Raw genomic sequence first — 27,479 nt, 5'->3', positions numbered from 1 at the left:
ACCTTTGGGCTTCAATAGTCAAGTAACAGAATAAAGAATTAACTTACATTAATCATCCATTATTATTAATGTATAATGAATATTAAAGCAAAATATAAAGTTAAACCTTGCAAAGCAGATGGATCTGTGTTTCTCACTGGCAAATCTTGCAAAGCTCCCGTCGAAACAGTTTGGTCCCAGTTAGAAAGTGACAGGATTGAGGGACAGGATTGTCACATGTGTAAATTTCCCTAGATCAGGCCTTCCTCACAAACTGAGTGACTGCGCAAGAAGGAGACTAGTGAGAGAGTGGCTATCAAGACATCTATGACTACTCTGAAGAAGTTAGAAGCTTTAGCAGCTGAGATGGGAGAGACTCTGCATACAACAACTGTTGCCCGGGTTCTTCACCAGTCAAAGCTTTTGTGGGAGAGTGGCACTGCTGAAGAAAACTCAGGTTAAATCTGGACCAGGGTTTGTTGAAAGCTCAATGGTCAAGTGGAAGAATAAAGACTCAGAAAACCTTAGCAAATTGGACATTTCCACATTTTTTCTAATATTTTTAGATGGTGGATTTTTGTCTGCTGTAATCATCAACATTAACCTTGAAAAATGTCACTTCCTTAGTTAATTTACAGGAAGAAATGAACTTTTTCATGATTTGCTCTGTTTCTGTCTGTCCATCTCCATTTGCACAGTACGTCTTTGCTCCGGTTGTCCTTGATATTTCTCAGAAGACTTCCTGAGTGTACTGGTTTGAAAATAGTGTGGTAAAAAAATCAATAAAATCCCAAACTGTTGTGCCTTTTGCTTCAGTTCCCATCTCCCATCAAGTGCCCTGATGCCTTGTGCCATAATCTGTCACTTCCCCTGTGATACACATATGCTCAAAGATGGTCTTCACTCTCATACACTCACACTAAAAGATACAAACTACAATGGGTTCAAAAGTCTGCTGAAGCCACAGGTAAGCTTCAAAGTTCAACAGTGACAGTATTGTAAACTGAAAGGCCTTCATGCTGGCATTTTTGAAAACCTTTCAAATACTACAAAATACGAAAATCATTGCAGCCTGTGTCTTGACCAAGCGGCAGCTTCAGTCCTGAAAAATGAAGCCAAAAAATTGCAATACAGTAATGTCCACTTGAAGCTGGCTGCAGGAAAAGGAAGTCACATCTGGACACCTGTTAAAAAGCCGCTTTTTACACTAAATAAACTGGTTTACAGCCTGGTTCAAAAAACCAAACGTGTCTCATTAGCTACTGTCTTCATGTGCTCTCACTGTACAAGGGATGATTTTTTTTGTACCACGATCGTTTCAATTATATTGATGGAAAACCTCTCTGTGGACTGATTGGCACGTCCCATTTGACTTACAGATAGCTCGACAGGCAGATGCTAGGTTTCTGTCAACCAGAATGCTAGCTAGCTAGCTGACAGGAAGTGGAGCTTAGTGGGCGGGCTGTTAGGTTGATCCAAAGTTCTGTTGAGACCGCCATTTCAATATGGAAGCGGCCGGAGATTGGCTTCAAGAGCTGTTTGAGTCCGCCTATTGTAAGCAGATAGCTATCGTCACACAGGGTTTGTCCAAATCTTTCGACAGTCTATGGTCTTGAAACATTTCCTTTCCACAGCTGAAGCTCTTTTCAATACCATTTGTGCCTACTCAGATAAGGAGATTATTAGCAAAGCGTTTTTGGCAAAGCGGCCAAATGCGTAAGAAGCATCTTTTTACTGCCAGAAACAGTAAAAATATTGAAGAAAGATCGAGGATTGACCCAGTAAGCAACCATTGCAAATGGCAAGTAAGCACGCAACCATTGAAAACGACTGAAAACACTGTAGTATCTGTGTCCAGCATGTAAGTGGCGCTGAAAAGCTGCCACAGAGATACACCATAACCAGAGAAGATTATGGAGCAATCGCACCCAAAGCGTTATCCTGGCTGCCCTTTTGGTTGGCTTCTGCGGTGGATCTTAGAACATGTGGTGTATGCTGTTCTCTCACACAATCATGTAATCCGCCATTATCGTTGATGGCTGAGCTCATGCATGCTGGTCAAGTGGACTATGATGTAATCATGTCTGGAAAGATGCGCTTGATTGTACACACAGAGACGAAATTGTTGTTAACTCTTTGACCTGGTCTCAAAAAGTGGCATTTTTGGGCTCCAAAAACGTGTGAATGAAACGCTGATACGTTAAAATTAGAGTTTTTTATTACAACAAAAAAGATTCTTCCAGGATCGGATCAACATCACATAAGAAAAAAAATTCTGAGTATAATGGCTGTTATAATACATTTGCATTTGGATAGATCTCCCTCTGTCATTCATTATCAGGAGCGACTTACCCTGTTGCATATGGCGCCAGTAAAGCCAGTGGCCCAGGTGTCAGCTATGTATTTATTGCTTTCTGGATGAATAACCAGCAGGGTTATTAGCCCAAAGAGCATCAAATACCACCGATGGATCGGGGAAGCCATCATGTAGGAATGGGTGGAAACATCGCTTACTGCCATATAAAAAATAGCCACGGATTTGCTTCAGTGTCATGAAGGCGGTGTTGTGTAATGAGCGAATATTAAAATAAATGCCTTGAGAGTATGTGTGACATTTCCAACCACTGTTATGCATGATATGCTCCATGCTACACGTTCTTTGACAAGACCCTTGACTTAACATTGCTTCTGACTGCCACTATCAGTGTGTTTGTGTGAGAGAAAAGGAGGTTTAATAAATGTCAGAGGAGTCAAAAGACACTACAAAAGAGCTCTGTAGTTTCCTGTAAAAGCTTTGACATTCTGTGCTCATGGATGTGTGGTCTCTATATACACTTCTGAGAAGGCTTTCAGAAAAGATAATCTTTGGCTATTATTTGAGGATCAAAAGGTTTCACTGCAGTTTAAAAGGCTATCATTGTGTGAACAAAACTGAATGAACAACAAGAGCAAAGCATGTATAGAGTATTTCACATTACATCTGAAGGACAGACTTTATATTTCAGCTTTCACATGAACATGGCTTTGAATCATCACAGACTGGCTTTGGCTCTTAGTGAAAACAAATGCCCCCTTGAACTGCTTGCTTATCAATGCTGCATGATAAAATGGTTATGAGTAAAGCTCAATCCCACATTTCTTATACCAGCCAACAGTCCTCTGCAAATCCACTGCAATGTCTTTTTAGCCTTACACACATGCACAAACTCCTGAAAACCAAGGTTTTCAGTGTGAGCTGAACAGGCTGTCAAAGTCCTTCAAAAGCTTTAAGAAATGTGCATTATTGTGTTTATTTTAATAGCAGTGGCTCTCAACCCTGAGGTCGCGAGACACTGAGAGTGGGTGTCCAGTTGCCCTTAAGAACCTAAGAATTTTTTTTTAAATTATACTGTTGCCATTTTACACCAATTTTGTCAAAATTTTTACTCCTTTTCATCATTTTTTTCCCACCAATTTTAACACATATTTACCATTTAACACCTGTTTTTGTCAGTTTTGAGCTTTTTCTGCCATTGTTTTCTGCCTAATTTTGCCACTTCTAAACAATTCTTGCCACTCAAGCCTGTTGTTGCCTCTGTTGACCCATTATTGCTACTAATAACCATTTTTTACATCCAATTTTTCACATTTTAACCCCATTTAACCATTCGATATACCCATTTTTGCTAGTTTAACCAATTTCTGCCAGTATGTGCCTATTTTTTCTTTCTCAGTGAACCCCTTTTTGCCAATTTAAAGCAATTTTAGCCACATTTCAACTAATTTTATCACAATTTATGCCAATTTTTGACACTTTAACCCATTTTTGCAACTTTTATCAAATTTTTGCCACTTATAAACCATTTCTTCTACTTTTAAAATCCAATTTCACCACCTTTTCCACCATTTTTTTTTTGCCATTTTTAACCCATTGTAGCAATTTTTCAACCATTTTAATTCTATTATTGACAAACAGAAAATTTTTAAGACGGCTATTTACTATCCAGATGATTAAAAAAAGATTGTTTCTTTGATAAGAGTGGTTAGTTTTTCAGGTTGAATATGAAATATGGATATCACAGCTTAACTTTACAATGGACCATGATTTTGCTGACCTCTGTGGGCCCCCAGTTTGGTTGGGCACCAGAAAGTTCTTCCATTTATCCCCCTTTATGGATGGCCTTTTCTGCACAGGACTATTCCAAATTGTTCATGGCTGTGTTCAACCACCTGCTGGTACAGTGGGGGTCCCCGGTCTCTGGCACCTTTATTTTGGGGTCGTGGACTGAAAAGGTTGAGAACCACTGTTTTAGAGGACCGTCAATGCATCAAACTGCCTCAGGTGACACAAGGCAGTCATCATGCACCTGAGTATAGAGTGTAATTCTGGCCATGGTCTCATATTGTAAGATGTAATTATGAATAACCAACACAATACAATTTTAGGGGCAGTTTTTAAAATATTTTCTTGAAATATCAGGAAAATTTCAAAAGCTTTTCACACTTTTCCAGGGTAGAAATTAAATTCAAATCATGCACTGTCCTCAAGGCCAACACAGCCTAACCCCACTACTTAAAGCTTTGATGAAAGCATTAAAGTTCTTGAACAGGCATTTCAAAACTCCCCAACCTGACATATTCCTCAAAACACCAGCTTATTTTCTGCCTGTTAAGCTGTAATTTTTTCCTTTATGTGTAAATATCCCAGATATGTATCAAAGTGTAGAAGATCTGAGCTGACCGCTGGCTGACTCAGCTGGGTTCAAAAGTCTCAGACAGAAAGGACAGACAAGAAACAGGTGACTTATGCCAAGCTCATTTTAAAGAACAGCAAAGGGATTTGAGAAAAAGTTGCTGAAAAGGAAATGATAGATAGGCAGAGAATAATGGGTGATGTGTGCTGATGTTCATATATCAGTAAGTTTCTTCTTTGTAAATGGCTTCTTTCTGTCAATACTCGACTCAGTTAACCTTTTAGTAACTGGACTGCACAAAAGATTTAAACATGTATGCTTCAACTGATCAATGGACTTAAATGGGCATGTGCTTGAACTTGTACAGCTCTGGTTGTTTGACTACAGCATTCATTTACCCATTTACTCCAAAGCATAGACTGTAGAAAAAAATGGATGAACCCCATGTGACGTCAGCCGTCTGCTTACAATAGGCGGACTCAAACAGCTCTTGAAGCCAATCCGCGGAGGCTCTCATATTGAAATCGCAGTCTCAACTGAACTTTGGATCAACCTAACGGCCCGCCCATTAAGCTTGACTTCCTGTCAGCTAGCTAGCTAGCATTCTGGTTGAGAGAAATGTAGCTTCTGCCTGTCAAGCTATCTGTCAATCAAATGAGACTTGCCAATCGGCGCAAAGTGAGGTTTATCCTAAATATAATCCAAACGATCATGGTACAAAAAATAACACCCCCTGTACAGTGAGAGCACATGAAGACAGTAGCTAATGAGACACGTTCGGTTTTTTGAACCAGGCTGTAAACCAGTTTATTTCTAGTGTAAAAACCAGCTGTTTAACAGGTGTCCAGACGGGACTTCCGGTGTTCCTGCAGCCAGCCTCAAGTGGACACTCGCGCCATTGCAGTTTTCAGCATGGCTAAGGGCGCGGCTCTCTGCATTGGCGGTGTGCTAGGCTAGTGAGTGGTACAGGCAATTTAAGACCGTACAAACTCCTGGTAACTCAGTTCATGTCAACAGTAGGAACAAATAACTTCAGTCTTATCTGGAATGATCTGAAAGCTGAACCTGCCATTCAAAAGTCTCTGTCCTGTGTCCATTTCTGCTCCCTTGCACTGCATCACGAGTCACGACGGCGCCGCCTCCTGATCTGGCAAACTACTAACCTTACACACCAGATGGTTTTGTTCATACATCCATCTGGGAAAGCTTCAATAGGAAACGTTTGAGAAAAGGCAGAGGATTTGAAAGAAACTCGAATTATGATTGGGTGAGCGCTCTGTCTGTCACATCTCTACGGGCCAATCAGAGCAACAAAACACGTGACGTAGCAGCTATCGAGCTGCACGTGCGCAGCTACTGAGGAATAACGTGAAACATGGCGACTATAGACATGTAAGTAGGCTACTTGACTTTTGTCGTTTTTGAGAAGAAAACAACTCACTGCTGTTCTTTGTTCTTCTTTTAATGAAGAAATGTCGTCAAGTTCTGATAAAACTGGCGCTTTAGCAGCATCCACTCTAATCTCTTCCTCCATAACTGCACCAGCTCTTGCTGCTGCTTGTTTTCGTCTCGACTCTGCTGCGCCTGAAAGTACTGCCCCTCGTCGCTGATTGGTCCTGTCACTTTCTAACCGGGCCTAAATGGTTCAGGTGGGAACTTTGCAAGATGGATTCGCCAGTGAAAAACAAGGAAACTGGCGTATCCATGCATTGCAAGGTTAGCAAACTATAGAATGGGTCGAGGGTCACACAGATCGCGAATGCATTAATCGTGCAACAAAAAAACAGTGGTGTTAAAAGAAATTTGAGTTAACCTGATATTAACGCATTAACTTTGACAGCCCCAGTTACAACATTGCTAAAATTGGCAGGTAAAATGAAGTCAAACTGGTACTCGAATAAAGAGTCCTTAGGGAGCCGAAAGAGCCAAATTTGAGTAATAAAAACTTCTCCAAGTTTATAAAATTGAGCTTTAAAGTCATGAAAAATGAGAGTAAAATCTGCTCCAGGATGGTGTGGAAGTCAAAGCCACACCCACTCACAAGAATTACGATCGTCTCAAATTTAAAAAATGCTTCTGATCAAAGCGCAGCTGCCTGGCTCAAAGAGGCAGATGTTGGGGATTCAATTTACTGTTTCTGGTACAAATCCCTCTGTTACGATACTTTGAAATGACCTGTAGTCTACTGTAGCTGATAGAATTGGGAAATTTACCTCACAATGAACAAAAACACAGCATGTAGCTGGCTGTTAACTTCCAATGAAGGCAGTGACATCAGCTAACAACATACTAATGAGACTTGCTTGGTGATTTTAAATCGTTATAGCGGGTTAATTCCCCATGAAGACTGGTGATGCCATGGACTCCTAAAGTTGCCTTGCTCAAATAAAACCTTGCCAGGAAAAGAGTTAAACAGCTTTCTAATGGTCTTAATCAAAAATTCAGTCCCACACAGATCTCAGTGTTTTCACATGTTTACAGCAACCTTTTTTCCAACATATCTACTGTGTTAAGAGACAGCGTTTGCATTTCACTTTACAGGGACTTTAAAGCATTCAAAGGTCTTGATGGCCACAAGGCTCTCCACATGATTACCTCTTTTTCTACTCCTGTGTTCAATGACATTTTAAAATCTGACCCGGTCGAAGGCCACCTAGTATGAACGCCGTCACATTCAGTGCTTCTGTTAAAAGAAACATTGCTATGGTAAATGCTTTTATAAGGTTTGCAAAATGATTTCCAGACATTCACTGATGTTTCATACTTTCTAATCTTTCTGTAGACAAAATGTACACAACCCAGTCTGCACCAGCATTCAGTGCCGTCTGATCCAGACACAACAGACTGTGTGATGTTTGATGCAAAAGGTCTGTAGGTGTACATACATATAGCTCATATAAAGCCTCAGGTTCGACTCTCTCTCGATAGGTGTGTTTGTCTGTCTGTCTGTGTTGATTAACAAGCCACATCGTTGCTCTAGTTGCAGTGTTACCAACTCCCCAGTAAGGAAAGTAGCTATTGGCTGTCCTAAAAGTCGCCAGAAGTCGCTAAATGACGTCATCACCTAATTTGCATAATCATTGGTAAGCATCTAATTGTAATGGATGCTGTAGGAGAGAGGAAAAAATGTCATGAGAGAGACAAAAAGTGAGTAAAAAGACCCATAATATGTGTAGAACTACAAATGTACTTGCTTCTGTCGATTCTTGTTTTTATAATGTCACAACTCTAACCCTCCTCCTTTATCTGGGCTTGGGACTGGCAAAAATGACACAAGAGATACTCTGGCAGGGTTACTTTAATTTTTATTTTTAGTTGATTATTCTTTGTATTATTCTATTTTTCTTAGAAGTTTAGTTTTCTGTTGTTTGGTCTAGTTTTAAACCTTATGGTCCACTTAAAAGCCAACAACAAATCCCAGTGAAACTTTAACATTTTTAACCATAACATTTGTAATATATTTTTTTTGTATACAGTCTTCATTAAAAATCTAAATGGACCAAAAAGAGACAATAGAAAAAACTGTCAAGGCGCCTTCACAGCATGGTTAATTTGCAGTCTGGACATCTCCCAATCCGACTGCAGCTGAAATGGACTGCTGCATAAGGACTGGGTGGCCTGTGCTTTGGGACAGGGAGGGGCCCACGGCAGCACCCACTGCTCACTGAGAGGAGCAGCAACGATATGTGCTTTCACGTCTCCAAAACTCTCCAGTAACACCAGAAAAAGTCGCTAGATTTGTCGCTAGTTGCTTTTTTGAAAAAGAGTTGCTATAGGGGTCTGAAAACTCGCTAAATATAGCGACAAAGTCGCTAAGTCGGCAACACTGCTTAATTGTCCTTGATGCCTCTCAAAACGCTTCTTTGGTGTACTCTTCAATGTACTCTGAAACCTAATACCGTACATGCGTATGCGTACATTTTTTCAATAAAGTGCAAAATTGTTGCAGCCAGCTGAGAGGAGTGGGGGGGGGGGGGGGATTCTTGGGGGGATTGTGGACAGGCCAGGGGTACATATTTTTGCTAGAAAAGCCTAAAAAAGTCTAACCATGCAAAGCAGATGGATTTACTTGTTTCTCACTGGCGAATCCATCTTGCAAAGCTCCCGTCTGAAGAAAGGCAGAGTCATGACGTAAGCGAGCAGCTACAAGAGGCCAGTGCGATTACAGTGGAAGACATTAGCGCTGATGCTGCTAAAGCACAAGTTTTATCAGAACTTGATGACATTTCTTCGTTAAAAGAAGAACAAAGAACAGCACTGAGTTGTTTTCTTTTCAAAAATGCCAAAAGTCATGTACTGAGATGTCTACAGTCGCCATGGTTTGCGTTATGCAATTCTGTATGGAGTTTACTTGTTCGGTAGGGGTGCAGCTCGGTAACAGGTACATCACATGTTTTGTTGCCCTCATTGGCCCGTAAAGATGTGACAGACAGAATGTTCATCCAATCACCCTCTGTGTCTTTTTTTTAAGGCTCTAACCTCTCCAAACACTGTCTATGAGTGAGTGGATGTGTTTTCACACATCCATCTGGCGTGCCAGGTTAGGAAAAGTATATTTTGCATAGTATGTGATTTTCAAACAAGACGATATAGGAAATGTTAGAAATCCTGGTTTATTTGTAGAGCTGTAAAAAAATATTGATACGGCAATATATCGCGATACTTTGACATCTGATACAATATTGATACTTCAACTCTTAATATCGATTTCTTTGTTAAAAGTAAAACCTCATATTTTAGCCGAGTTGTTAGTAAAATATGACTTCCGCACCTCCACATGGCTTACAAAATAACAACACCTGCACAATTCAAAGCAGACGTTTGGAAGCATTTAGGCTTCAAAGTGAAAACGGGGAGCACAGACAGTGAATTAAACCGCGTTCCACATTATTATGCAAACAACGTTTTTCTCTGATTTTCTAAATATCAATGCAAATGACATAATATTTTTCAAGTCATCAACAGAGTATAATTCAAATGTTTTTGAACAAACTTCATAATGATAACTATTATTTTTTTAAAAATTAAAACCTCAAAATGCACTTTTCCACATGTTCCACATTATTAAGCAGGCCACAGGTTTCAGCAATATGGGAAAGAAAAAGGATCTCTCTGCTGCTGAAAAGTGTCAAATAGTGTAATGCCTTGGACAAGGAATGAAAACATTCGATATTTCAGGAAAAATTAAGCATGATCATCGTACTGTGACGAAATTTGTGGCTGATTCAGAGCACAGACGGGTTTGTGCAGATAAAGACATAATGAGGAAGGTTTCTGATGGACAAATACATCAGATTAAGAAAGCAGATGCTAAAATGCCATTACAAAGCAGCAAACAAGTATTTGAAGCTGCTGGTGCCTCTGGAGTCCCACCAACCTCAAGGTGTAGGATCCTCCAGAGGCTTGCAGTCGTGTATAAACCTACTATTCAGCCACCCCTAACCAATGCTCACAAGCAGAAATGGTTGCAGTGGGCCCAGAAATACATGAAGACTCATTTTCAAACAGTCTTGTTGACTGATGAGTGCCGTGCAACCCTGGATGGTCCAGATGGAGGAGTAGTGGATGGTTGGTGGATGGCCACCATGTCCCAGTGAGGCCGGGACGTCAACAAGGAGGGGGCAGAGTCATGTTTGGGCCGGAATCATGAGGAGAGAGCTGATAGGCCCCTTTAGGGTCCCTGAAGGTGTGAAAATGACCTCGGCAAAGTATATAGAGTTTCTGACTGACCACTTTCTTCTATGGTAGAAAAAGAGAATCGTGCCTTCTGTAGCAAATTTTTCTTCAAGCATGACAATGCTCCATCTCATGCTGCAAAGAATACCTCTATGTCATTGGCTGCTATGGGCATAAAAGGAAAGAAAGTCATGGTGTGGCCCCCATCCTCCCCTGACCTCAACCCTACTGAGAACCTTTGGAGCATCCTCAACCTAAAGATGTATGAGGACGGGAGGCAGTTCACATCAAAACAGCAGCTCTGGGAGGATATTCTGACATCCTGCAAAAAAAATTCAGAAACTCTCCAAAAACTCACAAGTTCAATGGATGCAAGAATAGTGAAGGTGATATCAAAGAAGGGCTCCTATGTTAACATGGAACTTGTCCTGTTAAGATGTTTTTGATTGAAATAGCTTTGATTTCAGTAAATATGACCCCCTGATGCTGCAATTTCTACAAATGACCATTTTCAATTCTTTACAACCTATAAAATGTTTTAAAAAGCTGTTGTGCTTAATAATGTGGAACAGTGCATTTTGAGGTTTTTATTTTTTAAAAAGTAATTTTTGTCATTATGAAGTTTGTTCAAAAACATTTGAATTATGCTCTAATGCCTGATGACTTGAAAAATATTCTGACTGTCATTTCCATTAATATTTAGGAAAATCAGAGAAAAATATCATTTGCATAATAATGAAGAACGCGGTGTAGAGAAAGGAAATGCTGTTTGCAAGCTCTGTCTTGCTGCCGTGAAATATAGCAGGAACACCACCAACGTATTGTGTGATTTACATATACATCATCTCTATATTTTTCTTAGTTAATTGTGTAGAATATAGCAATATATCATAATATCATGATATCCTGATATATCGTGATACTATCGTATCGTAACCCAAGTATCGTGATGCGTATCGTACGTGAGGTTCTTGCCAATACTCACCCCTATTTATTTGCTGTTTGTCAATTGTATTTGCAGTGCTGCATTAACATGTTTGAAAATGTGTTTGTCTCCATGCAGCCAAATGATGTAATGCTTTTTTAAAGCGCCATAATGAAGTGCATACTCTAAAACCTTGAAATATGTCGAAAGACAAAGCTTTCATGCTCCTCTCAGTATGTTGTAGGCCAATCACCCCAAATACCTCTGATGTGTGGAGAAGCAGAACCATTGTGCAGTTATTTGGGCTAAAAACACCCATTTCTGTGCAAATTGGTCTTATTGCTTTAAGCATCTAATATTGAGGTAGGTTAAAAGCATAGTGCTAACAGAATAAAGATTAACTTTCTGTCTGCAAGAGCTGATAGAAGTGTGCTGCAGTTATAATGACGCACAAACTTTCCACAAGTTTAGGGAACAATTCCACCTCTGTATGACTTAAAAATAAATGTGTAAATAATGTGTCATTAAGGCTGGTAAATGTTACTTTTACATTACTATTGCTAAGCCATAACCAAGAGTTAAATCGGTCGGAGAATCCTGGCTGTTTTTTTTTTCATGTGTGGCACTGATATGCGTGACAAGGATGTGAGTGTTGCAGGAGTTCAGGGAGGAAACGTTGACAAGCTGATGCTTTAGTGAACACTGAAATATTCCCATTCCTTTGATTAAACACACTGTCTGTTATTTTAAATATTTAACATGAATTGTCAGAATCTGTGTGGCATATGGGCGAGACTGGACAGACATGTTGCTGGTGCAGGCAGGAATGGACGGCACACGTTGTGGTATTGGGCGGTAATGGTCAGAAATCCAGCTGGAGTAGGCAAAGTGGGATTAAGAAAAGAGACCCACACAGGGCTCTGGTAATAATAATAATAATAATACTAGTAATTATAGACTACCATGCTTTGTTAAACGTCTTAATGTTTATATTTTTGTTGCCAGACAGAAGGAATTCATGTGCCACTAAAAACATCTTCCAGACATTTTAACTAAACTTCTTACGGTGAACTTATTAAGCAGGTTAGCCCCAAAATGATAATAATGGGTAATCACTGTCACTCTTTACATGGCTGTTAGAGATTGTCGCAGGTGCATAAGTTTCATATACTCTGTAAAACTGTTTTCCATTTTACAATCCCTCTGATCTCTCAGTTGTGCAGAGATTTATGGAAAGTGGATTCTATTTATATGCTAGAATATAGATATGATTGTACCAGACATCTATTCTATATGTATGTTGTTGTATGTTGTAATTCTCTCTGTTCATTTTATGTGCCATTGAAATATTCTTTTGGGAATATAAATCTACATAATGTATGCTGTATGCTTTTATACCTTCATGCATCAGTTCGGTGAGTTTCTATGCCTACAGATTTCCTTTTAAGATACATTTGTTTGCTCTCATTTATTCTATAGCACACTGTCATGAATTTATAACCCTCATCTGGTTTCAGAGATCAGTAGAGGATGATGTTGAATAACAACTAGAAGCTGACATGCAACATGTGCAGGAAAAGACAGATTGATTTTCCGCATGAGTATCTGCAGTTTATCAAAATACACCTTTATTTATGTTGTCTCAGAGTTTTCTACATATCTCTCATGAGGGAGCAGCAGGTTAGTGATGGATGTGGAGGCAAACAATAAGAGAGCCTTGCTAAATAACAAACAGCTGATTACATACATAGTTTCACATATCTACGACATAGGACATATTTCACATCCATTACAGTAACAGCCCTTAGAGGGTGTTTGCGAGGGGCAGAATCTATCAGGTAAAAATAAACTCAGAGGTTGACTGGAACATTCTCTCTGTCTGAACCATTTGGGCCTGGTTAGAAAGTGACAGGACCAATCAGCTACGAGGGGCAGTACTTTCGAGTGCAGCGGAGTCGTGACTTAAGCAAGCAGCTACAAGAGGCTGGTGCAATTATGGCTGAAGACATTAGTGTGGATGCTGCTAAAGCTCCGATTTCATCAGAACTTGATGACATTTCTTTGTTAAAAGAAGAACAAACGCCAAAAATTGTGTACTGACATGTCTACAGTCGCCATGATTTGCGTTATGCAGCTCTAATGGAGTTTACTCCTTGGGTAGGGGTGCACCCCGGTGGCTACAACAGAACGCTCATCCAATCACCCTCCAAGTTTTTTTCAAGGGTTCTGCCCTTTCCTAAACGCTGTGTATGAGTGGTTTTCTAGATAGATGTGTGAAACAAATCCATCTGGTGTGCCAGGTTATTTTTCTCTACAATAAAACCAATTCCTACTTTACTGCTTTCAGTAATCCAAGGATTAAAGTCACTGATCAGTAGCTCACTACAACATGCTTGGATGTGGAGATATGACAGGGATTTTTCAGGGAAGAAATTTTGGATAAACATGCTCTATTTATTTAATGCTGTTTCATCCTCTATAGGACCATTTTTCTCATCAAGTCCAGTGTTAATTTTGGCAGCTATTTTTAATTTCAGTCTTAGTCTTTAGATGAAATGTCTTTTAGTTTGATCCCCATTTTAGTCATTCTACCCTTTTAAGTTTTAGTCTATAAAAAGTTCTCACGTTTTAGTCTTTACTTTTAGTCCAAGCATTTATTTTCTTGCCTAAATCTGGTAGCAGGTCATAGTGTGTTCTATGCATCCTGCCAAACCTGGGGTCCCTGCTTTCTACAGCTGAGAGACAGAATAGATACAGCTGTGTTGTTTTTTAATGGATTCACCACCAGTAGAGAAATATCAAGGATTTTGAATGTCTGATGAAAACTTCATTATATTTTAGTCTAGTTTTAGTCATCTTGATAAAAACTAAACTTAGTTTTTGTCGTTTGTGGTCATCACAGATCTATTTTGTTAGTCTTCGTTTTGTTTTTGTCATGGAAAAAAAGGCTGTTGATGAAGTTTTAGTCTAAGTTTTAGTCGACAAAATTAACACTAATCCAGCCTCCATTTGAGCACTGTTAATGCACTTCAGCTATCAAACACAGACTAATGATCAGAGTTGTAGAAAGAGTTCTGGGTATTTTTTATCACCATTGTGTTATTAGGCCTACCGATTACAAAGTATTTTCTGACACAAGTTGCATGAAGGCATACAGTTTGATCAGTGTTTGCACCCTTTGCCTCATATCACCAGCACATCTCTGTGTCTTTTTTGAGCATAGAAGTCATGCTTCATCTATAAGTAGGTCTACTGGCGTCAGTGAAGGAAATCATGACGAAAACACAAACATGTCGTCAGTAAGGAATGTTCTCCAATTTACCCACTGCTGCTTTGGAGCAATCAAAAGCTAACTAACTGCTTTTCTATCTGGATATTTGATCACTCTGTTCTGCTCTTTATGTTGCAGGGTGGGCATGTGGAGAGAAAGAGTGGTGAAGTGAGGCTGAGGGTCACAGTAGGAGAGAAACAAAGGAGGTGACAACCTGTTACTGGTGCTTCATTCAAAATGTTAAGGGCTCACATCGGTGCCTCCTTCAGCGTTGTACCCTAGGCTCCTGCCTATATTGCGTATGCTCAGAACTGGCCCCGATTGTCATCCAGCTTACACCCCTGCCTCCTGTAAGGGTGAAGTTGGTTGTGGAAACCTAAGCAAGATCAGGGTTTTACAAACCAAACCAGACCACTTGGTGCAAATGCAGCATCAGTGACAAAGAGGGAGTGTTTATCTCTCTCTCTTCATGTCCTGCACTCATGTGAGGAGTGTTTTCTGATGAGCATCTCATCCTGCTTAATTTTCCATGTGTACTATGTGACTCACAATGTTTGTCATGCTGTTAATTGCTTCATCTGACACCCAACCTGCAGCATGGCTGCCAGACATGATAAATAGAGGGGCACCTGCTAGCTAGTTCAGTCTGACAGCTTGAGCTAAACTGATTCACTCTTAACACATGCCATGCTCATAATCACCCGTCACATGGATCCTTCGATTAAGCAGCCTATTAAAGCTGAAAATTTAAATCTCTTCCTCTGCTCTATCCTTGCTTTTCTTTCTTACACCAAAGCTGCACTTTAACTTTCAATCCTGACACCAAACCAGTATCCACCAGCATGTTTTGACTGGGGGTTTAAGATATTGCATCCTTGTTCCTCATTTCTGCATGGAGTGATAAGGTCAAAGCCAAACTTAAACTGTGATCTGCTGCTATATTTAAATTCAACTAATTAAAAATGTGGGTTGCCTGACTGTAGAGCTTGAAGATCAGCTTGTTTAAATCAGTTTTGTGGGAATTTCACATCTGGAGCGAGGGGAAAGAATATACATGCCAACAACTATTCCTTGCTGTTTTTATAAAGCCTTGGGATATGACAGCAGAGAGTATGAAAGGCATAACTGCAGCTTAAAAAGGTTAAATGAGCACATGTCGTAGATAACCCCAGCTCTAAGCGTCAGCAGCCATGTTCATTATGTGAATGAAACTGTGACAACAGCAGATCCAACAGATCCCTACTGTGTAAAAAATGTAATAGGGAGGTGAGAACTTCTTTTAATGTGGCAATCTCCTTTAATTGTCATTGTTGTTAAACGATAAAACAAATGTTACATATAAAAATTAAACTTGAACAGGCACACCCACTACAAGGTTTTCATATCAGCCCCTCACAACACACTCGTCTTATGAAACAGTTGTTGCTGGCTAGTAAAGCAGGGCATTCAATGGCAAATTAGATTATATCGCAATATGGCCTGATACATTTTTCAAATTGCAGACTTGTTGTTTTATTATATTTTACAAAAATCCTTCTTTTCCTCTTCATTTATTTTGTTCAATTTCAGGTTCAGTTTTAGGCCCTGCTCTTTTCAATCTTTACACGCTACCTGTAGGGAATGTCATCAGGAGGCACGACGTCAATTTCCACAGCTATGCTGATGACACTCAACTTTATGTTGCCGTGTCTCCTGATGACACAGGGCCACTTGATACCCTTTTAAATTGTATTTTAGATACAGTTTAAAAATTTACAATCCATTGTTGTTTAGTCTTTGTTTTCTTCTTTTCAGAGCAAAAGATCGCTAGCATCACAAAGAGCGTTTCTGTTGTAGCTATGATTCACACTCTTTGACCTGCCTTTCTGACATTCTGTGAATACAGAATACAGATGCAATAGTGACATCAGCATTTTAATTGTAAACGTTAACTTCAAGATTTTCTTCTGTGCGTTTACATTACTTTAATCAGCTGATAAAAATACTACAAATATAGGCTTAAAGTTGTATTATCTTTGAACTAAGATTCGATGAATGTCTAATGATAATATTATTATAAATACAATAAATATTACTATAATAATAACAGTGCACAACAGATGGGTGCAGATCCTGGAATAAGCCCCTCTTTTTAACAATGAGTGAATTAGAATTAGAATCAGATCAAATCCTGAGATAGTTTGATTTACTCCCCTGATTAAAACCTCTTTAATCACATGGCATCTGCTGTTTTTTTCACACTGTGTGTCTGTTGCCCAGTCGTTTTCCACAGCAGCCATTATCACTACACCCATGACGATCTTCATTCCAATGAATGCTTTGATTTCAGCAACATTGGTGCTTGTACTTCATCCAATGATCTGGCATGAATGCAAATTTGTCTGGCATTAAAAACTATTTCACAGAAAACTCACGCTAAAAATGCAATCCTACTTCAGAGTCTGCTTGGCAGAATTTGTGCTACAAAAGACAGCACCAGCCAGTCAGTTCATGATGAAGTCAGGAGGTAATATAAGAGTACAACAACAGACAATGTCTGAGTGGACTGGCACTGATGAACATTCATGAGGGTATTTGAATAGAAAGAGAGGCCATTCCAGAAAAGTCTGATGAGATGTGGAGATGCTGAATTAATTTCTTCTGGGTGAAAATGCACTTTAATTTCATTTTCTTGTTTGGCTTTTTGATTGTTTATAAGTGGCAGGTAAGTTTTGTCTTCTAGTTGAAAGTTTTTCTTTCTTTCTTTCTACAATGTAAATGAACACACATGGCTAAAACCAAAAACAGCCCCTTTGAGAAAACATTCAAAATACAAACCCCAATTCCAGAAAATGTTGGGACACCGTGTAACATTGGGCTTTTACTATGATTTGCAAACCTTTTCAACCTACATTTAACTGACTACAGCACAGGGGCAAGACAACTAGGGGCAGATTTTTTCGTGTGGTGCTAAAAGCACTAAAAGCCAGATATGCACCCTGTAATAGTTCCCCTTTTGTAAGCAATCCAATTAAACTCACTTAGCTTGTTTTTTTTCCCAAAGGTCAAGTGGTACATCAGTGGCTGTGGGCTTAGTTTGCTAATGCCATAATGACAGAGTACGGCAGAGAAAAAAAACAAACAAAAAAAAAGTTTTTTTTATACAGAGAACATGTGTCAGCACATTAGAGGATTATGTGTGGCTCAGAGACTAGGAATAAAGGACCTGGTACCACTAATGTTAAAATATCACATAAAACAAATTATTATTCTACTCAGACTAATATGTTTGAAAATCAGATATCTGTCAGTTTATAGCTGTGAGAAGTAATTCTGTAAGGCGTTACACTTCCAGCTGTGTAAATCAACATTTTACAAATCAATTACTTGGGATGTTCAGGAACATTCAGGGTTTTGTCCCCATCAGAATAACAACACACTATTTCGCACACCATCGCGGTTTATTTGTCAGTTATTAGACATGACAGTGTTCTTTACACTTTTTTATAGTTTAATTGAATCATATCAGGACTGACACTGTTTATTTTTTCTCCCACTTTCCATGCATAAAGGCAATCCCTCCATCATCCATGTATGCTCCTTCTCTCCCTTTCAAAATGATAATTAAATAAAAAAATAAGAATATTAGAAAAACATCTGCCTGTGCTGATCCTGCTCTGTCTGACAGAGGTCCAGGAAGCATTAACAGTTTACTGAAAATTGGCAATAGCAAATCGTCAAAAAGCACATGCTCCTGTCCCAGCTTTTTTGGAATTGCAGGCATCAATTCAGAAAGAGTGTGTATTTCAGAAACATCTATCAAGTTGATCAGTTTGAACATTAAACATTTTGTCTTTGTGCTGAATATAGGTTGAACAGGATTTGAAAATTACTGTATGATCCTTTTATTCATAGTTTACACAATGTCCCAGCTTTTTTAGAATTAGAATTGCACATACAGAAGAGAAACATTATGGCCATCCGTTTTGAAATTCATAAAAAAAAGACGCAGAAAATCATAATCACACATTAAATTCATGTCATAATTGGTTTTCTTTTCACCTGCAGATAGCCGACATTCTTACAATTATATGCACATTTATGCATTCTAATAAACATAAAACATGGTCTGAATGGCCTTTTCTTATTATATCTCTGAGTGCCCTGCGTTTCTGCACATTAATTGCTATTTTCACAGCTGCAATTTCTCTCTCTCGCTCTCTCTCTATGATTTTGTAAGAGTGCTAAAGAACGCTGTAATCTCCATGCCCTGGAGTGGTTGTCATGCTCACGTTGAAATATAAACCTCCTGGCATCAGTGTCAAATGTTAATTGAAAATGCTCTACTATCTTTATAATGTCTCATGGGGCATGCAGGAGCAGTGATTAAGCAACCATTATGCACTAATGGCAGACGGACGGACCTTTCCTGACACCTAAAGCTAGGAGATAACAGGCCATAAATTATAAAAATGATACAGAGCTCTGATAGGCATTGTGTTGACTTTAAATCAGGAGATGTTTATTTCTTTGCTGCTTTTTCCTATTTACTCACTTTTTTGATCAATGTTATATAAACTCAAGGCCATTCCAGCTCCAGAACAAACTGTGACTTCACCAGTATGAATATAAATGTTCTAAGGAACACCTTTCCTCACCCCATAGATAGGTAGGGTAAAAGTGTTATTCAACATTCATTCACTTCATTAAAAAGTCATCCTTGAATAGTAAATGTAATTTATGTCAGTTTTGTGTGATGAGTATCTCTCAGTGGGTGCAAATCTTTTTAATAAGAAAGCAAGTATCAAATTTGTGGATCAAAACAACTTTAATTTGATACATGAGGGACCCTAGGAGTTTGTTCATATGAAACATGCTGATAAGATGATCTGAAGCTAATTTATTAAGTCCAACTGAGTTTGGAGGTCTGTTTACTTCACACACAGTAAGCTTAGATTTTCTGCAGTAGTTTTTACTTCAGCTTCAGTAGTCTTATCTGACATTTCTCCAAAGACTGTTATCAGATCTTAAAACATGGTGAAGTGGTTAATAGTAATATATTTTGGGCCATAAATCCAAGCTCTCCATCCCTGAAAGATTTATTATTGCTGGGAAAGTTCTTGTGATACATGTTGTAATGTTGGTACCAGAGCTGGGAACATGTCTGTTAATCCATTAATTAAACACACACACAAGTCTGGGGTCAAGACCCAATGTAAGATTGCAGAAGATTTTCTTTGGGTCACCAAATGATTTTCCATAATGTCCTTGCTACAGTATTCAATGTGACATTTATTATGCAGTACACATTATAGCCACATGGGGGTGCTCTACCATGTAACACTAACTCTCAAAACACACTGACCGATGTTAATTTTGACAGCGATTTTTAATGTTAGTCTCAGTCTTAATGTTTAGATCATTGGTTCTCAGATGGTGGATCAGGACCTAAAAGTGGGTCGCGGAGATCTTTTTAGAGGGTCGTGAACAAGTGCCTTGAAAGAAAATAGTGGCAAAAAGTCTATAATGTATGCAAGCCCTAAGTGAATACATTTTTAAATTAATTTCCTTTTCCTCAGTTAACAAGTACATTTCAGTCTCCAATCTTAATTTTTTTAGATTTTCACGTATGTACCCAACTTTCTTGGAATTAGAGAGCTTGTTTTCCCAAGATAACAAGGTAATTCCTCACAAATTTACTAAAATTGTATGCAGTCCAGGGAAAGGGAGTATATGCATGCATGCTTTTTGTATTTATGCACTTTTTAAACATGTTTGAGTTGTCCTGTGTCTTTGTTCAGTCATGGTTTGTTCTGTTTAAGGTCCAAGCTGCAGCACTTTTCATAAATAAATTGAAGCAATTAAAAATTTTAAAACATTTGGGTTATGATTACGATTACGGTTTCTGATAAAAGGGTAGTGGGGGGGTCCTGATTCCCAACCAGTTGAGAACCACTGCTTTAGATTATATATTTTTTTAGTTTTAGTCACATTTTAGTATTTTTTTTGTAAGTTTCCAAAAGTTAAAAAACATTTTAGTCTAGTTTTAGTCCATAAAAAAGTCCTCACATTTTAGTCTTTACTTTTAGTGCAAGCATTTATTCTCTTGCCTTAATCTGGTACCAAATAATGGTAGTGTGTTCTATGCACTCTGCCAAACCTGGGGTCCCTGCTTTCGACAGCTGAGTGGCAGAAAAGCTACAGATGCACTGTATTTTGACAGATTTACCCACAGTAGAGAAATATCATGGATTCTGAATGTCTGACAAAAACTGAAGAACATTTTAGTGTAGTTTTAGTCATCTTGACAAAAACTAAATGTACTTTTTGTCTATTTTAAGTCGATGAAATGAACACTATGTCCGACGCCTGTCAAAACAATGGCCCTCATTATTTTCAATGAACAAACCCACACCAGTGGTGACAAGAAGCCGTGGACATGCTGTAGCACTTTAGGTGTTCTGTCCACCTTCGTTGACGACTATTTTTTGTATTGAAGCATCTTTCATTAAAAAAAATTCAACTTCATAAGGCGTTACTTAACAGTAAATTTCACGTACTGAGGGAGAAAAGTACCCTGATACTGAAATACGTCGAGGTGGTTTGAGGGAACAGAAAAAGGAGTTTAGCGCCACCTTTTGTTCGAGGTTCAGAATAGACAGGAGGTATCGACTGCTTGTTTTTTTACTAACCCAGTAATAGGGAGAGGAGACGGGGTTTCTGCTCTGATATCAAACATCTGTTCATGTAGTGGTTGGTGGGGAGTTTGACTGGTGACGTGCTGCTGTCGGCGTAAGGACAGCAATTAAAACGTGTCAAATAACACGAAATAGCGGTCCAGCACCGCTGTGTTTTCTGCTTAACCCTCTCCACCATAATTAAACACAAAACAAGACTGAACCAGCCACTGGACGGCAAAAGAGCTGAAGTCAGTTATTGATGCTTGGCTAATAAAAGAGAAAGGCATTGTTCCAGAACAGACCACTACTGAGGGCACAAGGGGTCAAGCATTTGAGGAAAGCCTATGTAACGGAGGTGAAGTGGTTTCTCTCTGGTTTGTAAAACAGAAAGCACCAGGTCAGGACCAGATTGAGTCTGGAATTAACTAAATTAAAGCTGGCACCAGAACAACCATGCATAATTTCTGCAACTAAACATCAAGTAAAGATGACATGTAAAGAGGTGATTATGTGTGGATCTAAGCATGATGTGCCTTGAAATTTTGGCCTGGTTTTAAGTGTGCCTTGAGCAAAAAACGTTTGAAAACCCCCGTTGTATGGTATGATGTTTATGCATAGCAGTTATGTTAAATAATGGAATAATGTATAGTAATGGAAACACACTGATGGCCGAGTGGCAGACCATCAGACCTTCACATTGTTCATGTCAATATTCACTTCTGTTAAATTTCAGATTTAACAGAAGTGATTAACTGTTATCACTGTTAAAGTCTTGGTTAGCGGGCTTTGTTAACAGATCAACAGTTAACAAAGTAAAACTTTCTATCAACTCTGCCCACCTCTGATTGCTACCTCAGTGTGACTTACAGCAGAGAGAGATGATGCACATGGCGTGGAGTTTGTTCTCTGAGCGGATGTACGAGCGCATGCAGATGACGAAGATATTTCCGAAGCAAGTGGTCGCAGAGACCACCCACACAAAGACCCTCAGCACGATGTTGGCCAGCAGATCCTCAAAGGACGAGATGCCATCCGTGTTTGGTTTGCAGCTACGCACATGAGGAGCATAGCCACAGTACTGGAACTTCTTAAAGTAGCTGTGGTAAGACAAAAGAAAGTTTCACATAACACAACAGATACAGAAGCTGAATAAATTACACAGTATTGGTATTAGAATCTTAGAATCCCACAATCTGGATCATTGTACTGTATACCTTCTTTGGACTTATTTTAAACTCTACAAAAGAAAGATTTAACTGACCCTATGTTGGCTCTACTTGGTCCACTGACTCACCAATCAGGGACTCCTTTAATACCTGTTAGTTCGTAGCTGTTTTTACACAGAGATTCCGCAATAAAGGCGGAAAGGAACGCCTGTCTCTGTTCCCCAAAAAGAAGTTCACACAAATGTATAACAGACCTGTGCATGCCAGAGCTTACACACACACGCCGGCGTCCCGTAATCAGATGGCAGCCACTGCCCGAGTTGCTGCTTTCAATCACACTCGAAACTCTGGATTTCTCAGTTCAAAACTGTGTATTTTCTAAATGAAATACGGGGAAAATAACATGAACATTCGTTTTGATTGATTAGATCCAATAGACGTTTTTCCTCCATGTTTCTGAGTTGGAGGTCCGACTTTAAGCAATGTCACAGTGCATATATTTACATCGGAGGTCAGAAACTTCAGAGTACCGAGCTCACTTGAACACATCATGGAACTTTTCAGATGCTGCTGTGAGCAGAGATGTGTCTGCTCGCTCCTCTCCTGTAAAGAGTGTGATCAGCTCTCTAACCTCGCAGTCTCTCCAGTTAATTCACATTATTCTTTGTTTTATCCTCCTGTTGTTTTCTCAGATGAAATGCCGTTCAATTAAACTGCGCTGGTTTTTAAAACTCCCGTTTATGGAGTGACGTCCTTTCACACTTGTTGTGGAAAAGTCCGTTACGGCTCTGATACTACCTCTCGATCCGGATCAGAGGTGGGGGGAGATTGACCCCCCATTGCGGAACGGTCGCTTTCATACAGAATGTTGCGGAACGAAGAAGTAACAGACACGGAAAAGAGAGGCAGTGTGAAAGTAGCTCATGGGTCAGTCTCATGAATTGATGATGATAAACAGTATACAACAGTGACTGAGTACTTACATGTGAGTCAAGTATTTAAGAGGTTCAAACATCCTCCGCTGTATATTTTCAATTTCTATCCCCTCTATGCTCCTGGAGGAAAAAAAAACATTAATTCTCTCTTAGATGCCACATATACAGACACAAACATTAAAAATATACTAATTGTGTAAAATACACCAATACAAAGTCTTTAACAGGACAAAACTTAAATCACTTAAACTTCATCTCATTCAACAGCCTTTCAAAAAGTATATAAAAAACTTTAATATCAGCTGTAGCCTTGTGCTACAATAGTCAATGACATAACTTTCCAGAGTTCTTTGCTTTCAAGGGTCTTTTCACTGCTGTTATGCAGGGCTGAGCGGGTTTTGGTCTTTGTAGGTTTAGCAAAAATCTAAAAGTCAGTTTTTGACAAAGAAATTGTAATTAGCTGCATGAGTCAGTTTCACATTGCATTCCTTACTTACAAGGACTTCAGTTTATGCAGCTTGTCAAAGTGGTCAATTTGGAGCTCCATGATGGGATTATATGAGATATTCCTGGAAATAGCAACAACAGAATCAGCTGCAAAAACACAAAAACATACAAAAACTTTTATCTTCTACTTAAAATCATGTCACAAATCAGGCATAGACTGTATAAAAACTTGTAAAGATGACAAAAATCATCCAAAAGTATTCAGCTGCCTGACCATTACATTAGCAGGGACTGTAATGACATTGAATTCAAATACATGTACTTTAAAGGGGACATAATATGCAAAATACAGTTTTTCAAGCATTTCTAACAAAAATATGTGTCCCTGGCCTGTCCACAATCCCCTCAAGTACCAGAAAAATTCCATTCCTTCCTCCCCTCTCTTTCTCCAAGTTTCAGAAAATGTGTGCTGAAACAAGCCGTTCTTAGATTTTTTTCCTCATGATGTCATGTGGGTAGTTAGCACCACCCCCAGGTTTGGTTGGTTCCTCCCTACTTGAAAAAAAGTTCCACCCTCATCTGCTGATCTTCCTGTCAGCTGCCAGCTGAGATGCTGGAGAGCTCAGTGGCTGACTTATGTCTGGGAGATTGATGGTTCAAATCCTTAGGTCCTTAACTTTGAATAAAAGTGTCTGTAACATTTTAACATCCATAGATATCAAGACGTAGATGACGCGTTCGCTATCTGACGGTACGTCTATGGGGCCGCCATCTTGGCGCGGGCAAAACAATGAGAGTTCAACAGAGTTATATGGGCAGACAGCATTGAAAAAGCCAACTTCGTGTGCTGACGCCCACAGATACGATGGGTTCCTTGCTCTGATGTAGTGCTCTGGCCTTAAATATGTACAGAACTTCCGACCGGGTTGTTTATTATAAGTTGCTACCTTACTTAAAGTACAATGCACCTGCTGTTTTGAAAGGAAATGTGGAATCTTTCCCTATGTGCAATACCGACCGTCATCTGATTGTTACAAGCCAGACTGGTCATTTTAATGTTGCTGGCAGAAAGCACCTCCTGGCTTTAAGTATTTATTTCTTTACTCAGTGTTATTTTAATAATGTCATTAAGGACACTACTTAAAATATACAACTAAGTCATATAATTTTTTTTGCATTGGTAAAGCACTTAGTTCTTATCGCCCACTCCAAAAATATGATTGCCTAAATTTTCTGCTATCCCACAGACCAATAAATCTGTCATCAGAAGACTGGTATTTGACTTAAATGCAGGAAAATTATCTCATTTTGATGATAAGCATTATTATTTGCACCGCAGAGAGAGAGAGAGTCAGTGTGCAGCGCGCTGTACTGTCAGTGTGAGTATCAGTTTGATTTAGGTTTTTTAGACGACATAAAGATGATCAAAGAAGCCAGGAACATTGAGCTTGAACTTTGGTCTTTCCTTCTTTGTTTTACCACTTTTTGTTGTACCATAAAGAAAAAAAATCACGAGAAATTAGAAATCACGTGACTCGTCGGGACTTTTACCTGTTGAGACTTTAGTTTTCCTCATGTAGCTCTCTCTCTCTGCCTCCCGTCTGATGATCTGCTCAGAAAATTTTACTGAAATCTGCTGGCTCTGTGGGTGTTTAAGTCAGCAATTCATCCCCTGCATGAGTAATTAAGGCGAGATCGGCCGTTGTGTTCTCACATGGCTAATATGCACTGCAAACTCAAAAATCATCAGGTGAGAAAAGGCGTGACGACTCACAGTGTATGCCTGCATATAGCCTAGATTAAAGGCCAGTTGCAAGATGAGAGGGAGAGAAATTATCTATATAAATCTATTTGGAGAAACAAAAACTATCTAATTATAGATTCTAAATATTCAATTACACCTGATGTTCCCTGTACATATCATAGACATAATAGGCTTTTTTAATTTAAAGTTGATTAGACCCACAATCAGTACTTTGATTTAACTCCAGTAAATAATCAGTATCATGTTCAAGCTTTCAGCTTTGTAACAAAACAAATTTCATGTAGATTGGTTCAGGATTAAGCAAGGCAGGGTGGATTTTACAGGCGAAGTGGGCTTATTTATACTGAGCGGTTGCTAATCCCGCCTGTTCCAAGATGGCGGATCGGCAGACGCACAGCGGCTATGTTTAATAGCTGTGGACGCGTTATCTACGTATCCATATGATGTGCGGATAGATACTGAAATATCGATCCCTCTAGTACCAGAGATTTATGTTCTAGAATCGATTCTCATATAAAAATATCAACATTTTAATGAATGTGGACAAATGCATAGTTTACGCTTAACAGGAGTACAGTAGAAAGTAAATATACTATCGCGAACTTGTTGTAATGATTCCCAGTTGGTAGGAACTACTTCTTCTTCCGCCTGTCAGTCACATGCGTAATACGGCTGTAAGAGCGTCACAGGTTCACGGCGAATCTGCTGCTCGCTAGAACGCAAGCACGTACATATACATATCCACATATATGTGGACATATTTCAGCTCCACAAACAGCAACGACTCGGCACTTGATGTGTGTGAGAAGACAGTTAAGTATTGTGGCAATGCCACAAACCCTGTTGAACATTTGAGAATCAACCACAGAGGAGAGAGACAGATGCTGCTAGGGCGAGCCAGACGTCACTCTCGTCCTTTAGTACTGCAGACAGACACTATCCAGATACAGATGGAGAGAATAAGAAGCTGTTGGTGATATAGCACTGCCCCTGAATTTTTGGGAAAGTGATATACATCTGTCTACTACACTTAAGTTTTTGTTTTAATGATCAAACAATGGGAGTTCCCTGCATTCTTAAAGGTACAGAATCATATTCTATTCAAATTTTCGTTAATAAATATGGTTATTAAATTAGTAATGAAATAAATTAATAAATGCAACAACAAACAGCTACATGGGTTCAGCTTTGAGTAAAAATCTGTCCCTGAGATCACCTCACATCCATTTAGTAGGCTTAGATTTAGTCAGGTAAGGTTACCTGTGGAGGAAAACATTTAAAGTGGATTAGATAGGCTAGGTGTTATCAAAATATACATAATACTTGCAATAAAACAGCTCTTGTGGGCTTTAAAAAACAAAGATACACCTGAAAAACATTTTATAAATAAGATAGATAATAACATTGTATCAATAAAATATTTCTGTTGTATTATTTTCGGTCTTATTTGTTTTGACTGATGGTTAATGGAATATTTCAAAATGTAGGTAGAGACAAACTTATGCTATTATTGTGACATTTATTTTATTTTCATTAAATTGTGTATCTTACTGGCAATTTTAATGAGTCACATAGCTTTTCATATGAAATGGAGAGTGTAAGAAAACTATTAATTCTTTAGTTTTAGTGTAGGCTGTTTTGAGAGTCTGCATACATAGTTGAATCTAAATAGGATTAAGAATTCACGGCAAGTATCAGTATCGGATTAGTACTGGCGATACCAGCCTGAATTTTACTCGGAATCGGATCGGACAGGAAATCAGTGGTATCGCACATCACTACAATGCAATATGCCAGCGTTTCTGAAGGGGGGATTCTGGCTTCATTTCAGGGCATTGTAAAGAGATGGAGGAATGCTGTCCATATTAATACACAGTTAATGGCCACTACATACCTTAGTGCTTAAATCAAGCTTTAACATAGAACCAAGAGGGTTGTATTACTTATTTTCAGACAGCTTCAAAATTAGACAGCTGACTTTAC

At 39.0% G+C, this 27,479-nt stretch overlaps 1 protein-coding gene across 1 annotated transcript in view; it reads right to left on the bottom strand.

Moving 5' to 3' along the window:
- rxfp1 (relaxin family peptide receptor 1) overlaps window positions 1–27,479 on the bottom strand; it is a 154,029-nt gene that overhangs the window by 11,467 nt on the left and 115,083 nt on the right. Inside the window, exons 13-15 of the mRNA XM_041797828.1 lie at window positions 23,782–23,853; window positions 23,333–23,404; window positions 22,051–22,280 (exon numbers count right to left, since the gene is read on the bottom strand). Of these exons, the coding sequence (XP_041653762.1) occupies window positions 22,051–22,280; window positions 23,333–23,404; window positions 23,782–23,853 (374 nt within the window). The remainder of the gene's footprint in view (window positions 1–22,050; window positions 22,281–23,332; window positions 23,405–23,781; window positions 23,854–27,479) is intronic.

The sequence above is a fragment of the Cheilinus undulatus genome, linkage group 10 (genome assembly GCF_018320785.1).
Source record: "Cheilinus undulatus linkage group 10, ASM1832078v1, whole genome shotgun sequence".
Lineage (NCBI taxonomy): Eukaryota > Metazoa > Chordata > Actinopteri > Labriformes > Labridae > Cheilinus > Cheilinus undulatus.
This window is presented reverse-complemented; position numbering and strand designations above follow the sequence as displayed.